Genomic DNA, 20,478 nt, shown 5'->3' on the forward strand with positions numbered 1-20,478 from the left:
GTGAGGATGGCAGGACATCTCACATATTTTGGATATGCTATCAGGAGAAACCACTACTTGTTTGTAGTTTGTTGCACTGTGATGGCTTGTGTGTTGCTGTGATTCTGGAAGCTATGTCATGGGTATTTTAAATATCAGCAGGGTCGTTTGCAGTGGACACATTTCAGATGAGCTTCCAGACAAAGACAGACTAGGAAGGAGAGATGGACAACTTCTTAATATTTAGTGACTGAAAACCTTCTGAACAGCAGTAGAATACTGTCAGATATAGTACTGTAAGATGAACCCCTCAGGTTGGAAGGCACTTAAAATGTGACTGGAGAAGAGCTGTCTCCTCAAAGTAGAGTTGACTATGATGACATGAATGGAGTAAAGCCCTCAGAACCTTCATATGTTGAGGGGGCACAACTCGAAATGAAGAGAAACAACTGTAAACATCCATTAATAATCGGAACACGGAATGTATGAAATATGAATCTAGGAAAACTGGAAATTGTCAAAAATGAAATGGAAGGCATAAATGTCAATATCCTAGACATTAGTGAGCTGAAATGGATTGGTATTGGCAATTCTGAATCTGACAATCACATGGTTTACTATGCTGGGAATGACAAAGTGAAGAGGAATGGCGTTGCATTCATCATCAAAAAGAACATTTCAAGATGTCATGAAGTACAATGCTGTCTGTGATAGGATAATATCCATATGCCTACAAGGAAGACGAGTTAATAAGACTATTATTCAAATTTATGCACCAACTATTAAAGCTAGTGATGATGAAATTGAAGAATTCTACCAACTTCTTCAGTCCGAAATTGATCAAACATACAATCAAGATGTATAGGTAATTACTGGTGACTGGAAAGCAAACATTGGAAACAAAAAAGAAAGGATCAGTGTTTGGAAAATATGGCCTCGGTGACAGAAACGTTGCTTGTTCATTGCAAACAGCTGTTTTTAACAACATGAAAGATGACTATATACACGGACTCACAGAAATAAAATTGACTACACCTGTGGAAAGAGATGGTGAAAAAGCTCCATATCATCAGCTGAAAGAAGGCCAGGGGCAGACTGTATAACAGACCATCAATTGCTCATATTCAAGTTCAGGCCAAAGCTGAAGAAAACGAAAACAAGTCCACGAGAGCCAAAATATGACTTTAAACACATTGTACATGAATTTAAAGATCACTTGAAGAACAAATTTGATGCATCAGACACTGAAGACTGAATGCCAGAAGAGTTGTGGGATAACATCATGAACATCATATAGGAAGAAAGCAAAAGGTCATTAAAAAGACAAGAAATAAGGAAAAGACCAAAATGGACGTCAGAAGAGACTCTGACACCTGCTCTCCAGCAAAGAGATGTTAAAGTAAATGGAGGAAGTGAAGAGGTACAAGAGCTGAACAGATTTCAAAGTTCAGCTCAAGAAGACAAAGTCAAATATTATAATGAAATGTGAAGAACATGCTCAGCATTTCTCAAGCTGATGGAACTGAAGAAAAAATTAAACCTCGACTTTTGTTATTGAAGGATTCTCTGGGCAAATTACTGAATGATGCAGAAAGCGTCAAATTAACATGGAAGGAATATACAGAGTCACAAAAGGAAATGGTAGATGTCCAACCATTTCAGGAGGTAGCATATGATCAAGAGCCAATGATCCTGAAGGAAGAATTTCAAAGAAGAATTTCAAGGTGAATTGAAGGCATGGGCAAAGAACAAGGCATCAGGAATTGATAGAAAATACAAATTGAAATCTTTCAATAAAGTAATGTGGTACTGAAAGCATTCACTCATGTATGTCAAGAAATTTGAAAGACAACTACCTGGCCAACTGAATGGACAAGATCTGTATTTGTGCCCATTCCAAAGAGAGGTGATCCAAACAGAATGAGAAAATCATTGGACAGTATCACTGATATTGATATCCCATGCAAGTAAAGTTTTACTAAAGGTAATGTAAAAATGGCTGTAACCATACATTGACAGAGAACTTTCCAAGGTTCAAGGCAGATTCAGAAGAGGATCTGGAACAAGGGATATCATTGCTGATGTCAGATGGGTCTTGGCTAAAAGCCGAAACTACCATAAAGATGTTTACCTGTGCTTTATTGACTGTGCAAAGGTTTTCGATTGTGTGGATCATGACAAGCTATGGGCAACATTGAGAAGTATGAGTATTCCAGAACACTTAATTGTACTCATGAGGAATCTGTACCTGGAGCAAGAAGCAGTTGTTTGAACAAAGCATGGGAACACTGACTGTTTTAAAATTAAGAAAGGTGTGTGACAAGGTTGTATTCTTTCACCGTATTTATTCAGTCTGTATGCTGAGCAAATAATCCGAGAAGCTGGGTTCTATGAAGAAAAACGTGGCATCAGGATTGGAGAAAGACTCAGTAACAACCTGCGATATGCAGATGATACAACCTTGCTTGCTGAAAGTGATCTGATCACCTGATTAAGGCTTTTCTACTATCCACAACAACAACTATCCAATTACTCGGTATTTCTGTGCTCTGTAGAAGGTACCATGAAACTGTGCAAATATCCTATTTCTCTTAAAAATTTCAATTAATTAATATGTGCATGAACTATAGGTTTCCTATCTTATTAAGTTTTGTTAACTCAACAAATTATTGACTTTTATTTGATTTATAATTCATGACTAGCATTCATTATTTTGATGCTCCACAATTATCTCCCATTTAGACACAGGGAGTCCATTCCAGTTGGCCTTTGTGTCCTTCTGACACGTTCCCATTCTTCTTTGAGTCTACTGCTGTCGGAAACAAGGTGTTCCTGGACTTTCCTTGACTTAGCCCTAGAACCTGTCATTTTTCCAAGGAGCCCTCATTCCTTTTAGTGGAAAATGGTAATTACAAACACATACATCTGGTCTCTAGGTATGGGCATAGCTTTTGCAGTGTTGCTGTTTTCAGGACCTCTCAGCATAAGTGCTGGGTACTATATGTATATGATGGGGCTTTCTGCTCCCACAGAAATTTTAAAAGCCTCGGAAACTCCATACAGGGTTGCTCTGAGTTGGAACTAGCTCGATGGCACTTAACAAAAACACACTTATAAACTGATACAATAAGGATACACACACATACATACATTTCTATTTCTCTGTATATTACAAACCAAGAGCAGTTCATACTGATGGACCTATTTTTTATCTAACACCAGAGTCTGTGCTATTTTGCATCTCCATTCTCTAACAGTGAGAAACCCGGTTGCCATTGTTTTCACTATAGTTACTTATTGACTAGTCTCTTTGTATACAACCCATCTTTCATCTCTGCTCCCAGCTCTCCCTCAAGTAGATGGCCTCTTCTTCAGCTCATATTTCCCACCTGAATCATCCTGCACCTCTTGTAACACACACAGACATCCTTCTTACTCTCTTGGGCTTCTACTCCCTCTGTCATAATGGTCCTCTGCATGAACACCCACTTCCTCCTGTGAGGGCTCTGAACAACTAACTCCCTGCTCTACATCAGTCCTCTTATACATACACACTCCTCATAGTGCATGGGCTCCGAGGCCCTCACTTTGGGCCACTATGGCTCCATTCTCCCACCTCCTCACCACAACCGGATTTCTGCCTTGCTCTGCCCCATGTGATATAAAGGCTTTAGGACTAGATTATCAGGAAAGGGAAGCAGAAAAAGAGAATATTTTGCCCCCTAACATGTAACTTAAAAAATGTTTGTGATGCTTTCCTATCACAATTCAAATCAAAACACCTTCTCCTGAGGCTTTCAAAGCCCTTCATGATTGGGACTCTGTACCTCATTCTATAGCACAATCCTTTGCCCACTGTGCCCAAGTTACATGGGCCTTCATATGGTACTTCTGCTCAGAATGATTGGCACAGTCCTGCCACTCACCCTTTCTGTAACCACCCAATCCAAGTAATAACTCAATCACCTTTGCCCCTCACTCCATTTTAGTGATACGTACACATAATTAACTACTATCTGGTATTTTCTTGTTTCCTTCTGTTCACTGAAACCAAAGTTAAGTTTCATGATGTTGTTGTTATGTGCTGTGCAGTCATGATAGTTGATCCCTACTTATTCACTGTGGTAACTTTGCTCTCTGGTGAATGAATGCAGCTATATAAATGGGAGGCTCTAGTAGAGCTACGTGTGGGAAAGTGAGACTGAGACTGGTCCATGTGCATTTTCTCACCAGGGTAGTACTGAATATGTCCTGTGACCCCTAATACTGGTTTCTTCACTCGGCCTCCATAGCCAGCAGTGAGGTCTCTGTGGTGGTAACCCTCCCATTACCTGTGTCAGAGCTTGGATGCTTGTGTTGATGTCACCACTGGCGACCTGGGAGATGATGAAATTGATCGTGGATGCTGTATTACTGTGCATGTCATCAAAGTGTGGAGAAACAGCCCGGATCCTAGACAGCAGAGCAATGGGAAAAATTCAAACTCCATTACAAGACATCCTCATAAACTGGAGCCAGGCAATTCCCCATTAGGCCTAGGTCTTATCAAAGAACTGCTATAGTGAGCTAGCAATCAGTTCTAAAAGTTTTAATTGCACCCTACAAGCAAAGTAGGACCCCTGGTGATACAGTGGTTAAGTGCTCAGCTGCTAATTGAAAAGGTTAGCAGTTTAAAACCACCAGTCACTTCAGGGGATAAAGAGGTGGCAGCCTGTTTCTGTAAAGATTTACAGCCTTGGAAACCCTATGGAGCAGTTCTACTCTGCCTTTAGGATCACTATGAGTTGGAATCGAATGGGTCCCACTGTGTTTTTGTTTGATGAACAGAGAACTTTTTTTACATTTGCACTCAGATGATCATGAACTGCTCATTGTTACATGAAAGAGTCTCACTTACTTGGGTTCAGGAATAAGAACTGGTTCAAAAATGTCATCCAGTTTGTGCTGGACAAGTTCTGGCATTTCACATCGGACTGTACTGTTGTCATTCTCAATCTCATCTAGATCCAACTGGAATTCTCGGCGAACAGTCTGTGTGGCCTCGGGATGCCCACTCATGCTTCGGGCTTGGCTAAGGGAAGCAAAGGAGGAGCCTGAACTAAAAGAGACTTCTTAGCCAAAGGGCAAGAATAGCAATGCAAGTTGTCCCATAGCTTCAACACAGATGTTCAACTTCTGGTTTCAGCCCCCCTGAATGATATAAATCCTTGAGTCTAAGCAAGTGCCTTCATTGAACAACATCACGGATCATGACTATCCTGAGAACAGATAACCTGGACTTACACTACCTGCCAATTTCAAGTATTCACTCGAAGCCACTAAAGCCAACAACTCTTGTATTGCTGTTTGGCAGAACAAAAAATACTGTGTACACATAATACTTATTGACTCAAAAGCTCACTTCTTATGGGTAAAAATTAAAAAAAAAAAAAAACAAGTCTAAGACTGGCTGGTTCTATTCTACCAAATGAACCAGTCTTAAGTTTTTGAATCATGACCATCCTTCCATGCAATACTTGGAGTCCCTAATCCAATTCTGGGTTGCATGCATTTTTAGTTAGCCTTATCTCACCAACAGGAACCTAAGCATAATCAAATATAACACAAGGAACAAGGTGAATCAATATTTTAGTCACATAACATTGAGTTGCTTTGTCTGACAGCCAATGGGTTTCTGTGGAAGGCTTAATTTATAGGATACTTCTGGACACCCTCCACCCTGGTGATAAACTAAGTCAGTCACCCTCCAGAGGGGATGAATCCATGTCAGAAGTTAGAAAGATATAAGAGCCCTGCTAATGAGAAATTAGCAGGCAGTACTTACATCCTATAAGTGCGATACATAATTCTGTCCACGGAAAAGCAGTGAAAGAAGGCACAAGACGATTTAGAAGTGGTTTAGAGACAAAGACAAAGACAATGAAGACTGAAGGATTCAACGTTTGGTTTCAAGCCATTTACCCAGACACTCGACATGCATGATAATGGCTACGAGAACTCAAGAAAGTTACGAGACAAGCTCTGAGCACATAAGGCAAAGTCCACAGAGACACTCTCAGACAACTTTCTCCATCCACATACTTGAGCTTGGAGGACATATCCTCAGCTGGTCCCTTGCGTAGCATGTTGGCATTGGAACTTATGTTCTGTGTGCGCTGAACTTTCTCTTCCACTTGTCTTATTGGCGCAGCAGAGGGCCTCTTTGCTGACCGCTTAATTCGTTCCTCAAGCATGCTCATATCCTTTTCAGAAAGCTGTGAAGAGGCCACATTAATTTATTTAAACATCACTCTACTAGAACATGAGGAGAATTAACAATCTAACTGGAGAATTCAAGAATTAATATCCATTTTCATATCTAAGCAAATCAAACTGACAATTATTAGAACATGCTTCTTCAAAAACACTGTATTTTAAAACCAACCATTGCTGAGTAGCTGTAATAATAAATAAGATAGAAAAGAATGAAAAAGGGAAATGACTATAAATTAAAAGGTCAAAAAATTAAAGGATGCTTCCTCACTTTTGTTTTGTCATCACTGTGGTTAGGGGCAAGAAACTTTTGTTGACACTTGTAAAATGAGGTTGTTGTGAGAATTTAATAATATAAGTAAAAATATTTCATCCTAGTGGAACTATATAGAAATATGAAGAGGGAAGTGGAGTAAAGAACTGAGGTCCAGCCACGACAATAACAAGCAGACAGATGTAAAACCTAAACAGCTTGGAAAGTCTGGTTCACGGCTTTGGTTCAAGACTCTTCATTCCAAAATCGTTCTCCTTTTTCAAAACCAATCACTATGAGAAGAACGCTCAGAAAAGAAAATTTGATTTTCAGTAAAACACAAGTCTAAATGTCCTACAATAATCAGAAGCACCCTCATGGGTTTCTCTGGATTCTAGGACATATTGATAGGCTAAGTTTAATAAAAAGTAGTAATAATTCTGATGTAGCAGAGATCATGGAGTTCATTTCACATGCTGACAATGCTCAGAAAAACAGTCACTTACATTTCCAATCAGTTTGAACACCTGATCCCCATGTACATTGTACACTGTTACAATGGTGTTGAGGGCAGCGTTGCGTACAGCGTTGTCACGGTCTCCTATGTGAATAGCTATCTCCTTTAAGGCTTTTCCTGGAGTTGGCTGGCAAACATTCATTCCATAGGACTCAACCAGACAGCCCAGCTCTTCCAGGCACTCTGACAGGGAGAAGGACTAGATTTATGAAAGGCTCAGCACACATTTGGCAGACACCTATTTTTACTAACTGCCCTCTGCACAAGTAACGGGCTCTTGTTGTTATGTACTGCCTTCTTACAAAGTATACAATGAAACAATGGTGGTACAGCAAGTGCTCCTGAAGGAAAGGATGCCTGTGAGTCAGATGGCCCCTGTGCACATGACTTTGTCATCAGGGTGGTACTGAGTGGCACCTGTATCACCTGATACTGTGGTTCCACAAGCGTGCAACTCATCACTCTCACAGTACAAATCTGAAGGCTGGAAGCAACTACACAGATTCTAAGCACATATTTTGTGCACCTATAAACTTTCTTATTTATGGGTCACTGTGGTAGAGACTCATGTGTCATTTAAGTGATATACTTTACCTGCTCTCTGCTTAGAGTTTTTTGATTTGGTTCCTTCCATGATGAAAGGGAACATCTTGCTGGCTGGGTAGACAAGGCACATCCGGTTCAGGATGGCACGGACGTCTTTACGAATGACGTCCTTTGGTTCTCCAACCTAATTAAAAAAAGAAATAAGGCTTAAAGTGGCACCCTGAGTGGCAATGATTCTCCCCCATGCATTACTACATCTTGAAGAACAGAGGGGCAGTAGTAACGATAGGCGACAAGTATCACCATGTATGAAACTGGGAGAGGTCAATGGGGAGCTGGAGCAGTTTTCCAAAGTGAGAACAACAAACTACCTTGAGGATGAGATAAGGAATGAAGGAAGATGCTTCATTCTCAGCAAGATGATACTCCTCCTCACTTAGCAGGGTGAAGAGCAATTTTAAATATTCTAGAGCTTTCATAAGGACGCTTGTATTGGTGTCAAAAAATCGCAGGGTAAGCCACTTTAAGATAAGATCCAGGCAACCAATGACTCCTTCTTTTTCACTCTCCAAGTGCTGAAAACAAAACACAATTCCCACAAATAACACTACATAAAAGCTTAAATTCTAATACACATGTACCTCATAAATTTTACAGGAGTCCCCAAAATGATAGGTTTTAAAGTCTCCATTGAAGACCTTTGATTATTTCACAGGACCCAGTATTTACACATGCCTGAGGTAGATGCATATTTTTCTATTGTAAACTTACATCAACCATGACAGCTAAGGCTTTGTTATGATGCTGGAAGTCTGAGTGAAACATCTCATCTTGTAGCCACTTAGCCACACAACTAGACATCTGAATTTTTAGCTGCTCAATGTATTCATCCCGGGGAGTAGTAAAATTCCACTTCAGCACCTGAAAAAAAAACCACCACAGAGAAAATCTTTATTAAAATCAGCAGTGCTGGTGCTGAACTGAAATGTGGTAGTGAACCCTCCTAATACAGCTACAGGAATCAGTTTAATAGGCTATTTTAAAATTTAATATGATTCACCTATAATTACAGATGAATGCACAATGTTCCCTCAAGTTGTCATATGTAAGCTTGATAACTCTGAACATCTTCTAGGAATAGAATTTTTAGGAATTCTTACTAGACAAGTCAGTGACACATTAATGTGGAACACAGTAGACGCTGTTGACATTAACTTTGATAAAGGAAGATGGAAATGAAAGTATCATTCTAAGAGTTTAAGTATATATATTCACACATGTGCATAAAGACCTCCTATAAAGATGCTTATTGCAATGTAATTGGTAATACTGAAAAACAAGGAAGCTTAGAATATACACACATACACACACACAATGTATCAATAAAGAATAATATGTATATATATTGCAATTATATAAGTCATGAAATTATAATTATGCTATGTAAACATATACATAATTATTGATTTTTAAGAAATTTAAAACAAAAGGATATAGAAAAGAACATGGTATATTTGTGTAAAAGAAAGGGTTATACATTTGTACATACATGTTTATAAAGGTATGGAGTTATGTCTAGAGGAATACACACAAAAATAGTAACAATATCTGTCCATCGGGAGGGAGACTGACTGGAAGGGAGACATGCTTTTCATATTACACTTTGTACTTCTGATAGTGCTGATTTTTTTAGAACCATGTATATATTCTGAAACAGAATTTTTTTAAACTGCCTAATAAAATCAAAACAGTATCAAAAGAGAAATGACTGAATTAATCGTATATAATCACTAAATCTGCCTTTTAACATTGGGGTACAAGAAGGATTATAAAGGAGCCTACAATATACTTTAGACGGATAATTCTAAAAACTGAAATAAAAAAAACCCGAAAAACTTCTAAATCATCATTATCTATTTGGAGGAAACAATACGCAATAGCTCCATATTATAAAGTCTTTTGTAGGAATTAACACTCTCATGAAGTTTTCTTAGAGAAACAATAAAACATAACCACAAGCAAACGATTCAGTTAATTACAAAATATTTCACACTGATTGAAGTTCAAACATCAAAAAAAAAAAAAGTTCAAACAACAAAGCCTAAAAATAGAAAATTCCTGAGTTTGTTTTCTTTCTTACCTTCAATCCCTTTTCGTCTTTCATCCGCTGCTCCTTTCCATTTGGAACAACAATAAAAATAGGACCAGATTTGTCATCCTCCTCCTTTAAGCTTGTTTTGCTTGGCACTTTCTTTCCTTGTGCATTCTATAACCATGGTTCAGGAAAGATTAATTAGCAAAGACATTTCTTCTTGGGAGTATGTTGCTGTCCAGTAAAAGCGGACTACATAAACAAAGCTCCCTTTCTATATTAATGTCCATGTGAAAGGCACAGATGTGCTATAGAATCTTGCATATGGCTTTTGTACATGTTCTCTAAAAATGTTTCTAACAGCATTCTTAAGTAATTGCTGATTAGTCCTTACAATGGCATGTAATGCAGCTAGAAAAACTGCTGTTATCTATCATTGGCTGGGTCACAGACTATTTTTGTTTATTGTATGATCCTTTTTCAAATCCTTAATGCTATTTATGGTGGTTGTGTGCCACCGAGTTGGTTCTGACTCATAGCGACCCTGTACAGGGTTTCCGAGGCTATAAACCCTTACGTTAAGGGAGTGACTGGTAGCTTCAACCTGCTGATTTTGTGGTTAGCAGCCCAGCTTGTAATCTACTATGCTACCAGGACACAGCTCAACACTATTTATAGCTACCCATATTTATGGCAGTTTGAATGGCACTGGAACATTTCACATCACTTTAGCTGAGAACATTTTTCTGTTTCTCTCTCTACTAAAATGTATCTCTATCATATCTGTATAACCTGAGATGCTTTGAAATTGCTTCTATGGAAAGTGGCAAGAAGCATTTAAAATATGTAAGTCATGAGAGTGGTTTTATAAAATAATCCAAGATTTATAATTTTGTATCAGACAAGAATATAGTGCCTATTTTAAAGCAAAATTTGAATTCAATTATTGGAATTATTTTGATTATAAATATAGGAAAAGAGTTATTTTCTTTATAGTTTAGAAACCAAAAACACTCATTGAAAACAAATACCAAATAATGTGTGTGAATATGCTTTTTAAATTGCAAAAGATTAAAAAAAAAAGTATTAACAATAGAGTCAAAAAGAGTTTAAAGCATTTGTGATACAACTAATGACCTGTTGTAGCTGTGGTGAGGTCAGGAAGAAGAGTATGAATAGTTACTATTTTAATGGGTAACTAAATTACTTCACCTAGAATAAGAAAGGAAGTGTGTAGGAAAGACAAAAAATAATTGTAATATTTACAAGAATGGCCAGAGCACCCATTCTATGGTGGGGGCATAAAAATAAATATGTTGAATGTGAAACTGATGATGTGCCCTGTAAACTTTCACTCAATCCACAATAAAAGCCTTAAATTAAAAAAAAAAAAAAAAAAAAAGCTGAAGTGGATAGAGAGACATACTGTTAACTGAAGGTACATGGAAGGGATTATAATCATTGTAATGAAACAAGGTGTATGATTTGTTGAATGTAAAACTGATGATGTGCCCTGTAAACTTTCACTCAATCCACAATAAAAGCCTTAAATTAAAAAAAAAAAAAAAAAAAAAAAAATATGTTGTTGTTATGTGCCATGGAGTCGGTTCCGACCCAGAGACCCTGTACAGGGTTTCTGAGGCTGTAAATCTTTATGGGAGCAGAAAGCCTCATCTTTCTCCAGCGGAACAGCTGGTAGTTTCGAACTGCTGACCTTGCAATTCGCAACCACTACGGTACCTACCAGAGCTCCTTAAAAAAATAAGTATACTGGGTAATAATAGAGTTTCCACTTCTAGACTTAGTTACACAGTCAATGAAATAGTTTGTTTTCTCTACTATTATGCTGTTGTTAAGTGCCATCTAGTTGGTTCCGACCCACAGCAACCATGTATAGGGTATCTGAGTGGCTGGTGAGCTTGAACCACCAACCTTGTGGTTCAAACCAACTTTGCAGTTCAGTGCATTAACACACACCAGGACATAGTCATATTATAGTATTCTCTATTGACATTATAGAATTGCAAACCTAATGATTTACTACTAATTGAACAATTCTGTAATTTTCCTTTCGTAAGCAGTAAATAATAACTACTCTGAACACAGTGACAAACTTTGAATCTTGGTATAGAAACTGATGATAATTTGCTGTGATCCAAAAACTTAATTAAATGAAAAACATCCAGTGGAGATATTTAAAGCTGAATACTTGAACACATATCTTTAAATTACCCAACTCTGAATGGATGTTGAAAGGATTGGTGATGTGTCAAAGAAAGTTACAATGGAAGGGGATAAAAAGCATCTACTTGTTAATATATTAGAATACCTTCTAGAAAGAGGAGTTAACTGTGCCAAATTTAAAGAAGATTACTTCCTTTTTCTCAAATCAAAATCCAGTTTGTTTATTCTGCCAGAGTTACATAAGAATTCCTCTTTCTTCACTACTGCAGACTTCCCCCTAAAGATTCGCAAGACAGAAACTGAGGCACCTCCTCTTCAGGATGGGAATTCTCATTTTGGCCTTTATTAATCAGACTGATAATTTCACCACATGGAGAATGACAGTGTTCTCCCATATATCATATCTTCCCTAATGGAACACGTTAGTGTAAAAAACACACTGAAAGCAGTTCACCATCTGAATTTGCAGTGTTAACATACCTTTGCTTTAGAGGAAACTCCTAGAGTTTTGGCCTTTTTGGGATCAGGTTTGGGTTCTACAGAGCTGGAAACAGAATCTTCAACAGGTGCTTTGGAAAAAAACCACATACTATAAATATAAGTTCTAAATAATATTACTTTATTCTGGGCAGGCTCAATATATAATGATGATAAGAAAGCCAACAGTTTTAAATTTATAAACTTAGTGTTTCTGGTTAGAGTTTTTTCCTGAATCTCTTTTACTCTTCCTTTTTAAGCATAACCTTCAGAAATTTATGCAAAAACTTACATCTCTTTTACAAACATTTAAATTGTAGTTTTAAAACTATTTTCTAAATATCAGTTATAAAACTCTTTTTGTTAGCTATTTCCTTTAGGGTAGGAAATATTTTCATGTCTGATCATTGGCATCTTCTATATAAGGAGCCTTGGTAGTACCGCAGATCAAGCATCAGGCTGCTAACAGAGAAGTCAGTAGATTGAACCCACCAGCTGTTCCATGGAAAGAAGATGAGGCAGTATGCTTCTGTAGAGATTTCTAGCCTTGGAAACCCATGGAGCAGCTCTACTTTGCTGTATAGATTGCTATGAGTTAAAATCTGCTCTACAGCAATAGATTATCTACGATATATTGTTAAGTGCTGTCAAGTCGGTTCTGACTCATAGCGACCCTGTAAAGGGTTTCCGAAGAGCAACTGGTGGGTTTGAAATGCCAATCTTACAGTTTGAAATGCCAATCTCTACAGAGCTACACTAGGACTCCATCTACTATGTAGCAAGAATCTAATAATGTTGCAACTGAATATATGCTTTGATACCAAAAATTTTATACTTGCAAAATGTCTAACTTTACAACTGTTGTAAAGTTTACAGTTTCTATTCCACTAAATATAAAAATATTGTTTTAATCAATGATAATCATTAATTTTAGAAAAGTTTCCAGGTTAGCATTCTATTTATACATTATGAAATTTTAACATCAGGGAGAAGAAATCAAGAATTTTCAGTTAAACATTTCTAAATATTAGAATGGATTAACTAATAGCCAAGTGCAGTGAAAGAATTCCTTTGTAAACCAGTAAGTGGAATTTAATGCTACTGCTTATACCAACTGGTAAGTCACTGCATCTCTGAATATCCTTATCTGTTATTAAAGGAGGATATTAAGTTGTTAGGTGCCATTGAGTTGGTTCCAACAGTGACCCTATATACAACAGAATGAAGCACTGCCTGGTCCTGATCCATCCTCACAATTTGAGCCCACTGTGACAGCCATGTGTCAATCCATTTTGTTGAAGGTCTTCCAATTTTTTGCTGAGGTCTTTCTCCAAGGATTGGATCCTCCTGATAGCATGTCCAAAGTATGTGAGACAAAGTCTCGCCATTCTTGTTTCTCGGGAATATTCTGGTCTTATGTCTTCATAAAATTTGCATGTTCTTCTAGTAGTCCATGGTATATTCAATAACTTTTGTTAATAAAATTCTAATGTATCAATTCTCCTCAGTCTTCCTTTTTTGTTTTCTAGCTTTGCATGTATGAGGCGATTGAAAATACCATGTCTTGTGTCAGGTACACTTTAGTCCTCAAAGTGACATCTTTGTTTCTCAACACCTTAACAAGTCTTTTGTAACAGATTTGCCCAATGCAATATATCTTTTGATTTCTTCACTGTTGCTTTCATGGGCATTCATGGTAGATCAAAGTAAAATGAAATCTATAACAATGCTAACCTCTTCTCTGTTTATCATGTTGCTTCTTAGTCCAATTATGAGGATTTCTGTTGTATGCTGAGATGCAATCCTCACTGAAGGCTGTAGTTAAGTGTTTCAAGTCCTCTTCATTTTCAGCAAGCAAGGTTGTGTCATCTGCATACTGTAGGCTAATGAGTCTCCAATCCTGATGTCATGTTTGTCTTCATATATATGCATATAGTCCATTTTCTTGGGTTGTATGCTCAGTATACAGACTTCAGTAAGTATGGTGAATGGATACAACCCATGCATATCTGCTTCCTGATTTAAAATCATGCAGTATACCCTTGTTTTGTTTAAACTGCCTCTTGGTCTGTGTACAGGTTCTGCCTAAGCACAAGTGTTCAGGAATCCCCATTCTTTGCAATGTTAATCATAGTTTGTTATGATCCACACAGTTGGATGTCTTTGTAAAGTCAATAAATACAAGTAAACATCTTTCTTGTATTTTCTGTTTTCAGCCAAGATGCATCTAATATCAACAATGGCAACTCTTGTACCACATCTTCTTCTGAATTTCTGACAGTTCCTGTACTGCTGCAACTGCTTTTGAATTATCAGCAAAATTTTACTTACATGTGATATCAATGATATTGTTTGCCAATTTCTGCATTCTATGGGACCACCTTTCTTTGTTATGGGAACAAATAAAGGATCTCTTCCAGACAGTTGGTTGGAGTCTTCCAGATTTCTAGGTAAACACTAGTAAGTGCATACAGTGTTGCACCCATTTGTTGCTAAGACCTTCAGCATAGCTTGGACTTCTTCCTTCAGTACCACTGGATCGTGATCACATCCTGAAATTGCTGAACGTCATTGAAATTTTTTTGGTACAGTGACTCTATGTATTTCTTCATCAAGTGAGGTGGTGCCAATTCTCCTTCCAATTATAATATCCAATAGCAGAAATGGCTGCAGAAACTTAAAAAAAAAAAAAAAAAAAGGACGTCCCTAACTTTCTGGAATATTTCAATGTACTACTTACTGAGGACTCCTTTTGGTCTTGGGTAGCATATTAATCATCTTTGTGCCTTTGAACCTTTGTTCCTGATATAAATAGGTACTTGATTAATGTTTGCAAAAAGAGGCTAATGTGAGAGGGAGGAGAGCTTGGGATCTAGGTAATAAAGAAATGTGACAAAAAATGAAGGCTGGATTTCTTTTCAGAGTTCCCTAGGGTCAGTTCCTTCCCCTTTAATTGTCTCAAGATAGTTACCTGACACAGGCTGGAATTTGGCTGGAGCTGACCCGCCTGTTGATTTGGAAGTTGCTTTAGCAGGTGCAGGTTTGGTTGGCATATTAGCTTTGGCTTTCTCTAACATGGCCAATACCTGATCTTTAGACGTTGGCTAGGGAAACAACAAAAGGAGAGAGATCACATAAACGATAACTTCATACTATGCTTACTAACAAACAAATGATTGAGCTCCTAGTCCTAAAATACAAATAAAGTAAGGGAGGCAGCACACAATGCTAGAGAAATAACACACATTATAAAATCACACTAAATTACCTATCATCCTAGAAGGTCATAAGTTTCACCCTTGAGGAGTTAGTAGATTCTTTAGAGTTTCTCTACACTGATTTGTGCTCTCATCAGGAATTCAAGTTGGAATTTATGGGGCAGGGAGAGGGTAACATGATCTTTTGTTCATAAAAATTCACATTCAATATTTTTCTAATGGCACATAACATGTGATACCTTAAGTTTCCCAGTAGCTTTGGCCATCTTCTCATAGCCTAAATGCATCATGAAGAATGGCAAAGCATCTTGAGCCTTCTTTCGCACATCTCCATTGCGGTCCTCTAGACAGGAGTAGAGATGAGGAACACAAAGAATAAGGTCTGTGGGGGTGGAACGAAGAGTAGGCAGTTTCTCAGCCAGCCAGCCCAGAAGCTGCCAAAAAAAATAAAGATTAGTTAGCCACTTCAAGTAGGAAATTGTTACTATTTATGATCTTAGGCTTAACATCACACTATGCTGGCTCAAACACCACACTGAGCTAGCTGTCTCATTATGACTTTCCAATATAAAGTCATTAATTTCCATTGCTCAAGTACTATGTCATATTTAAAAAATATTTGCAATGGTGACAATCATCTTTAAAAAAAGGGAACAGATCTTTGGATAATATTTATGCATAAATTATAAAGCTCTAATGATTCTTAATGAGTAATCAACATAGAAAGCTGATCTTTAAAAAAAATTTTTTTTTAAAGTTTTAAGGAATAGTCAATCTAGTAATGACCAAAGAGGATCCTTAATAGGCAGTGGTTAAGCAGCTCCAAAGGAGGAAGATGTGACAGCTTCTATAATACTGTGCTGCTGTTGTTAGGTGTTGTCAAACCAGTTCCAACTCATGGTGATCTTATGCACAACAGAATGAAACACTGTCTGGTATCTACACCATTGTCGCAGCCACTGTGTCAATCTATCTTGTTGAGGATTTTCCTCTTTTTTGCTGATCCTCACTTTACCAGCATGAAGTCCTTCTCCAGGGACTGGTCCCTCCTGACAATATGTCCAAAGCATAAGAGATAAAGTTCTCACCATCCTTGCTTCTGAGGAATATTCTGGCTATACTTCTTCCAAGACAGATTTATTTGTTCTTCTGGCAGTTCAAGGTACTTTCAACATTCTTCTCCAACACCATAATTGAAATGTACCAATTCTTATACATTCTTCCTTACGTTGTCCAGCTTTCACATATATATGAGGTAACTGAAAATAATACCAAGGTTCGAGTCACAATAGTCCTCAAAGTGACATCCCTGCTATTTAATCATTTAAAGAGGTCTTTTTCAGGAGATTTGCCCAATATACACATCCTTTGATGTCTTGATTGTTGCTTCCATGAGAGTTGAATGAGGAGCCAAGTAAAATGAAATCCTAGACAACTTCAATTTTTTCTCTCTTATGTTATCCATTGGTCCAGTTGTGAGGATTTTTGTTTTCTTTACAATGAGTTGTAATTCATACTGAAGGCTCTTTCCTTTGATCTTCACCAACAAAATCCTCTTTGCTTTCAGCAAGCAAGGTTGTATTATCTGACTATAAAAGGTTGTTACTGAGTCTTCCTCTAATTCTCATGCCACATTCTTTTTTTTAATAAAGTCTTGCTCCTTGAATTATCTGTTCAACATACAGACTGAATAAATATGGTGAGAGGATACAACCTGGACACATATCTTTCTTGATTTAAAACCATGCAGTATATCCTTTTTCTATTCCAATGACTTTTTTATGTACAAGTTCTGCAGTGGCACAATCACATGTTCTAGAATTCCCAATCTTTGCAATATTATCCATAGTTTGTTATGATCCACAGCTGAATGCCTTTGCATAGTCAATAAAGCAAAAGCAAACATCTTTCTGTTATTCTCTGTTTTTAGCCCAAATCCATCTGATGTCACCAATGGTATCCCTTGCTCCACATGCTCTTCCAAATCCTGTTTGAATGTACTTTAGCAACATTTTAGTTGTGTGTGATAAATTTCTTAGCATAAATGAGTGAGTGCTTCCAATGTTGAATCAGTTTGTTGAAAAACTTCTATTAGTATTCCATCAACCCCTGGAGACTTGTTTTTCATTAATTACTTTAGTGCAGCTTGGAGTTCCTTCAATATCATCTATTCTGGATCATCTGGTATCTCTTGAAGTTGACAGATCACTTTTAGAACCGTGACTCAGTATATTCTTCTATCTTCTTTCGATGCTTCCTGTGTCATTCAATATTTTGTTGATAAAACCCTTCAATATTGCAACCTGAGGTTTGAATTTTTTTCGTCACTTCTTTCAGCTTGAGAAATGCTGTTTTCTTCCCTTTTGATTTTCTAACTCCAGGTTTTTCACATTTCATTGTAATACTTGACTTTGCCTTTTTGAGCTGCCCTTTGAAATTTTCTGTTAAGCTTTTACATCATCATTTCTTCCAGTCGCTTTAGCTTCTCTATTGTCAACAGCAAGTTTCAGAGTCTCTTCTGAAATCCATTTTTTGGTCCTTTCTTCATTTCCTGTCTTTTTAAATTAATCTTTTTCTTTGCTTCATGCATTAAGTTCTTCAGGTCATTTCATAATTCCTCTGGTCTTTGGTCATTAGTGTATAATGCATCAAATCTGTCCTTGAGATAGTCTCTATATTCAGGTAGGATATACTCAAAGTAATTTTCTGACTCTTGTTTTAATTTTCTTCAGCTTCAGCCTGAACTTGCATATGAGCAACTGATGGTCTGCTCCACAATCTGTCCCTGGTCTTGTTTTGGCTGATGATATTGTATTTTTTCTTAGTCTCTTCTCATGATGTAGTTAGTCTGATTCCTATGCATTTAGTCTATTGATGCCTACGTGTACAGTTACCATTAATGTTACTGAAAATAGGTATTTACGAAGAAGAAGTCATTGATCTTGCAAAATTCCATTATGTAATCTCTAGTATCTTTTCACCAAGGCCATAATTTGCAACTACTGATCATTTTTTATTTTAACCTTTGCATTTCAATTACCAGTAATTATCAATACGTCTTGTTTGCATATTTGATTAATTTCAGACTGAAGAAGTTGGTAGAAATCTTCAATTTCATCATCACTGGCTTTAGTGGTTGGTGTGTAAATTTGAATAATAGTGGTATTAACTGGTCCTCCTTGTTGGCAGATAGATATTATCCAATTACAGATAACACTTCAAGACAGAACTTGAAATGTTCTTTTTGACAATATGACACCATTCCTCTTCAATGTCATTCTCGACAGTTCTACATTCACCAAATCATATACTTTGCTTCATTATATGCTTGCAATCCCTTCCATGTACCAACAGTTAACATTTACCTCTACCTCTATTCACTTTAACCACTGCATTCTTCCTTGTGACTCCCACTACCTTCATCTTTCCTTTGCCAACCTTCCTCTTGCTGTTTAATGCATGTCCTGTCACCCATGTTAACATGTGACTACCCTCCAGCCTGTGAATCATTTTCCATCCCCCCCCTTCTTTAACCATCAAAATTTATCAAGAAAACTTTTTTTTTTTTTTTTAAAGTTTTATGACAATGGTCTCATACAATATTTGACCTTCTGTGAGTGACTAACTTCACTCAGAATAATGTCCTCTAGGTTCATCTGTGGTGTGAGATATTCGATAGATTCCTCATTATTCTTCAATGTTTTGTAGTATTAAATTGTGCGTACATACCAAGTTGTTTAACCATTTTTCTGTTTTTGGTATGTCTTGTATACAGCACACTGAAGGATCTTGTTTTCTTATCCACATTGCTCTTTATGTCTCTTGACTGGTATACTTAACTATCAACAGGTATGAATTGATTATGTTTGTCACGATTTTATTATTATGTTATCATGTTTTTATTATTATCATTATTTTTTAATGTGTGTGTGTGGTGCTGCTGGATCCTTTGTTCAACATAATTTTCTGTGTTGAGTTGATTTTGTTTGTGGGTTTTCTTTTGATTTCCAATTCTGTTGTGTTTATTAAACATTTCTGATTTTCCTCATTTTTGTGATGTGTAAGTGGTTTATTTTTCTTTGAGGTTATCTTGCAATTGATTTATTTTCTCCATGCTTAAAACAGTCTATTTTAACTTGAAATCTACTTGACTCCTTGACACTTGAAAAAGTTCTGTAGCTACACTATTCCCTCTTTTTACTTTGTAGTTGACTTAATTATATATTGATACCTTTAGTTTCTTATTTTCAGTCTTTTAAGTTTTACTTTAAATACTTCTATATCTGGATTGAGTTCTGGATGGTGTTGTCAAGTATGGTAATCTCAGGTTGTGTCCCATTGTTAGTTCTCAGTCTAAGTTGGTCTGGTCATTACCAATCCCTTTAGTTTGTCAGGACATGTCCTACACCAGCTGTCATATTTGAGGGACAGCTTTGCTGGGCATATGATTCTTGGTTGGCAATTGTTTTCTTTTAGAGTTACGTTGTATATGTCATTCCACTGTCTTCTTGCCTGCATGATTTCTGCTGAGAAATCAGAGCTGAGTCTTACTGGTTCTCCTCTGTAGGTAACTTTTCGGTTTTCCCAAGCTGCTCTCAGGAGTCTTTCCTTGTCTTTGATTTTGAAAAGTTTGTTTATGCTATGTCTTGGTGATTTTCTTTTGGAATGGATTTGTTCAGCTTCTTGTATGTTTATCTTCACATCTTTCAGGATGTTAGGGAATTTTTCTTACAACAACTCTTCAATAATTTTCTCTGTGCTTTTTATTGCCTTTTCCTGCTCTGGAATATTCCAATCACTTTTAAGTTGTTCCTCCTTCTTCATGGTGTCCCACCATAACTCTTAGGTTTTCTTAAGAGTTTTTCGATTATTCTTTTAGCATACTAGTATTGAGAGTTTTATCTTCATGTTTACTAATTTGGGTTTCCATTGCTCCAAATCTTCTTCTTTGCCCTGTCAA

The 20,478-nt window shown here is 37.0% G+C and overlaps 1 protein-coding gene across 2 annotated transcripts in view; it reads right to left on the bottom strand.

The window, feature by feature from the left end:
• The window catches only part of CKAP5 (cytoskeleton associated protein 5), a 114,387-nt gene that overhangs the window by 13,494 nt on the left and 80,415 nt on the right, over positions 1–20,478 (bottom strand). For both annotated transcript variants that reach the window (XM_006865066.1, XM_006865065.1), the window contains exons 25-35: positions 15,758–15,952; positions 15,272–15,404; positions 12,304–12,392; positions 9,688–9,813; positions 8,319–8,468; positions 7,919–8,122; positions 7,596–7,731; positions 6,991–7,184; positions 6,061–6,233; positions 4,877–5,050; positions 4,311–4,431 (exon numbers count right to left, since the gene is read on the bottom strand). In XM_006865066.1, coding sequence (XP_006865128.1) covers positions 4,311–4,431; positions 4,877–5,050; positions 6,061–6,233; positions 6,991–7,184; positions 7,596–7,731; positions 7,919–8,122; positions 8,319–8,468; positions 9,688–9,813; positions 12,304–12,392; positions 15,272–15,404; positions 15,758–15,952 — 1,695 coding nt within the window. The remainder of the gene's footprint in view (positions 1–4,310; positions 4,432–4,876; positions 5,051–6,060; positions 6,234–6,990; positions 7,185–7,595; positions 7,732–7,918; positions 8,123–8,318; positions 8,469–9,687; positions 9,814–12,303; positions 12,393–15,271; positions 15,405–15,757; positions 15,953–20,478) is intronic.

Source organism: Chrysochloris asiatica, unplaced genomic scaffold, assembly GCF_000296735.1.
Source record: "Chrysochloris asiatica unplaced genomic scaffold, ChrAsi1.0 scaffold00075, whole genome shotgun sequence".
NCBI classification, from domain to species: Eukaryota; Metazoa; Chordata; class Mammalia; order Afrosoricida; family Chrysochloridae; genus Chrysochloris; species Chrysochloris asiatica.